At 43.4% G+C, this 3533-nt stretch overlaps 1 protein-coding gene across 1 annotated transcript in view; it reads right to left on the reverse strand.

The window, feature by feature from the left end:
* The window catches only part of LOC139384483 (A disintegrin and metalloproteinase with thrombospondin motifs 17-like), a 197538-nt gene extending 194637 nt beyond the window's left edge, over positions 1-2901 (reverse strand). Inside the window, exons 1-2 of the mRNA XM_071129270.1 lie at positions 2769-2901; positions 1773-2149 (exon numbers count right to left, since the gene is read on the reverse strand). Coding sequence (XP_070985371.1) covers positions 1773-2149; positions 2769-2841 — 450 coding nt within the window. The 5' untranslated portion in view covers positions 2842-2901. The remainder of the gene's footprint in view (positions 1-1772; positions 2150-2768) is intronic.
* Positions 2902-3533: the final 632 nt, after the last annotated feature.

Consider the following 3533-nt stretch of genomic DNA (forward strand, 5'->3'; position numbering starts at 1 on the left):
TCTATGTTTAGTTGCCTGTCAGCACTAGTTTGTACAGCTTCACGTTTCGTTTGGTTGTTTGCTGTTTTTGTTCATTCATTAAAAAAGAGGCAGATACTTCCAGTGACCTGGCCACAGACAGAGAGAGCTATCCAGGGAAGAAAACTATTAGGGCCCAGTTTGTCCTGTGTCTTCTCCCCTTTAAGTAGCCTACTGACACTAACACAGAGAGACCACGTGGGCACACACACACACACACACACACACACACAGACCCCCACATACAGACAGACACACACACACGCGCGTGCGCACACACACACACACACACCGTTTGTCTTACCTTGCATTTGACCTACTGAGTAAAAATTAACAATTAAATTAACAAAAGGAGGGCCTGCATAGTGTCTCTTTGACATTGTGTGTGCGTGCGTGCGTGCGTGCGTGCGTGCGTGTGTACGTGCATGTATGTGCACACACAACTTAAGTCAGCCTTCGTCCTTATATTCGGCTGTAGGTGTCAGCTATCCTGACCCACTTCTATCCCTCCACAAATGGATATAACATTTAAACAATCGTGACCTCATTTTCCAGATAATAATATCCCACGCAGGTCTGGGGAGAGAAAAAAACCTGCCAGGCCCACTGAGCTTAGAATGCATGAAATGCCAAGAAAAAGATCATGCAATTTGTCCAATTCTTTTGACTTTAACTCATATGCTCATGTTGGTTTGGATCCATCCGATCTGACTCTACTGTCAATGACATAAGATGCTGTGTGTAGTTCAGGGTAGTTATTATGGTGTGTGTAGTTCAGGGTAGTTATTATGGTGTGTGTAGTACAGGGTAGTTATTATGGTGTGTGTAGATCAGGGTAGTTATTATGGTGTGTGTAGTACAGGGTAGTTATTATGGTATGTGTAGATCGGGGTAGTTATTATGGTGTGTGTAGATCAGGGTAGTTATTATGGTGTGTGTAGTACAGGGTAGTTATTATGGTATGTGTAGTTCAGGGTAGTTATTATGGTGTGTGTAGTACAGGGTAGTTATTATGGTGTGTGTAGTACAGGGTAGTTATTATGGTGTGTGTAGTGTGGAGTACAGGGTAGTTATTATGGTGTGTGTAGATCAGGGTAGTTATTATGGTGTGTGTAGTACAGGGTAGTTATTATGGTGTGTGTAGTTCAGGGTAGTTATTATGGTGTGTGTAGTACAGGGTAGTTATTATGGTGTGTGTAGTGCAGGGTAGTTATTGTGGTGTGTGTAGATCAGGGTAGTTATTATGGTGTGTGTAGATCGGGGTAGTTATTATGGTGTGTGTAGATAAGGGTAGTTATTATGGTGTGTGTAGTACAGGGTAGTTATTATGGTATGTGTAGTTCAGGGTAGTTATTATGGTGTGTGTAGATCGGGGTAGTTATTATGGTGTGTGTAGATCAGGGTAGTTATTACGGTGTGTGTAGTACTGGGTAGTTATTATGGTATGTGTAGTTCAGGGTAGTTATTATGGTGTGTGTAGTTCAGGGTAGTTATTATGGTATGTGTAGTTCAGGGTAGTTATTATGGTGTGTGTAGTACAGGGTAGTTATTATGGTGTGTGTAGTTCAGGGTAGTTATTATGGTGTGTGTAATTCAGGGTAGTGTTATGAATGGAAGTGACAGTTGTGTGTGTGTGTGTGTGTGTGTGTGTGTGTGTGTGTGTGTGTGTGTGTGTGTGTGTGTGCTACAGTATGAATTCCTGAACACTTAAAACCTCCCAGAAAACAATAGCAGGTGAAGGAGAAGTAGTTTACCAGACCGCTGCAGGTGTTGAGGGAGGCAAAAGAGTCGGTGTGGTTGACAATCCATCCCGAGTAGAAGCAGAGCTGGTCTCTGGCCAGGTGCGACCATTTAGGGGGGTCTGTTTCGCCTCCCCTCTCCTCGACCACAAACCCCTCAGACAGAAAAGCGGCATCCCTTTTCAGGCGTAAGTACAGGTCTTTTCCAAAAGCAGGTAAAGAGAAAAATAAGGTGTCCTCCACAGAGTTTAGTCCACCCCGGGAATCGACAGAGCGCTGGCCGCGCCGACGCGCGCTGCGCCTGGATGAGTCATGCAACAGGTGAGCCTCCTCTCCAGAGAGCTCCACGGGGACCACCATGTCCACTAAGTCCGTGTCATAACAGGAGTGATCTATGGGAAAGGAGAAGGGAATAACTTATTAAACATTGAGTGTAACTTTCAGTGTAACTTTCTGTGTCAACGTCTGTTTGAAAACAATATGCTATTGTTTTCATATTGCCAAGTTGTCTTGAGCTGTCTGTGGTGTGATGTAGGCTAGTTATTCAATGACATAGCAGCCTATTTCACAACAAATGGGGAGAATTTTACTATGTATTGGTCATTAAATAAGGCATATTTGGGGTCATCGAACTTATTCAAGTCACTTATTCAACTCATCTCGCATTGTGTGTAACTTTGTTGTGAAAGGGGCGCTGGAAAACGGCAGAGAAAACGCAGACATAGCTGCAGCAAAGTTACTCTTGCAGAGCAGCACAGAACATTTTGAGAGAGAGAGACAGAGGGAGAGAAAAATAAAAGAGAGAGATAGAGGGAGAGAAAAATAAAAGAGAGAGAGATTCCCCAAGCAAACAAAGCCCATTTAAATTGAATTGATCGAGAGAGAGAGAGAGAGAGAGAGAGAGAGAGAGAGAGAGAGAAAGAGAGATCCGACAACCACTACAGGCTCCCTGGCAAAACAAAGATTCAAAGTTACAAAGTATCTAAAACGCAGGTGTTACATTGTACTTACCAGTCATCGCCTTCACTCCGAAACAGAAGAAGAATATAGACAGGAGAAGCTGCGGAGCATGGCTGTCATACATGATAAAGACTAGCTGTGACTGCAGAGGGTGTACGCGCCTGCACAGCGAACCAGGACTGCAGGGAACTTCCACAAAGTTAGTGAAGTTAATCGGAACTCCAGGCAAAGTGAATTTGAAGCGCTAGACACGCCTGTCGCACTTCGGCACTGCCTCTGCGACCACCGGATTGGTTAGGGTAGTTTAACCAAAACATCTCTAACGTTTGATTGGACAGAAACAACGTCAATCATTGGGGGGCTGCAACTTAACACGTGGTTTTAGTGTAAAGGAGAAAATATTTGGGAATGTTATATATATATATTTTCATGGGTTGTGCAGTGCAGTTGCAATATAACCCACTGTTATTTGATATATGCTTGTTTATGAACTTGTGGGACAAAGTCCACATTAAATGTGTAGGGCCTGTAATAGCCCATCGACAGTATTTTCAGTCCAAGTGTTAGGAATCAATAGGCAACTAAATGAAAGCTGTGAATCAATTCAAGCAGTGCAATTGTAGCCTGTTCAGCCTGCATTTGCTAGACTGATTGAGATGACTGTAGGTCTAGCTGGTTACATGTCTGTTCACAGGCCAAGAAACATGTTGCTTCAATTCAACCTCTTGGATAAAACGAAATACACAAGAAGAAAAGCATGCAGAAATACCACAGTACAAATCACATAGAGGGGCTTTAGCTGGGCTAGCTAATGGA

Source organism: Oncorhynchus clarkii, chromosome 26, assembly GCF_045791955.1.
Source record: "Oncorhynchus clarkii lewisi isolate Uvic-CL-2024 chromosome 26, UVic_Ocla_1.0, whole genome shotgun sequence".
Classification (NCBI taxonomy): Eukaryota; Metazoa; Chordata; class Actinopteri; order Salmoniformes; family Salmonidae; genus Oncorhynchus; species Oncorhynchus clarkii.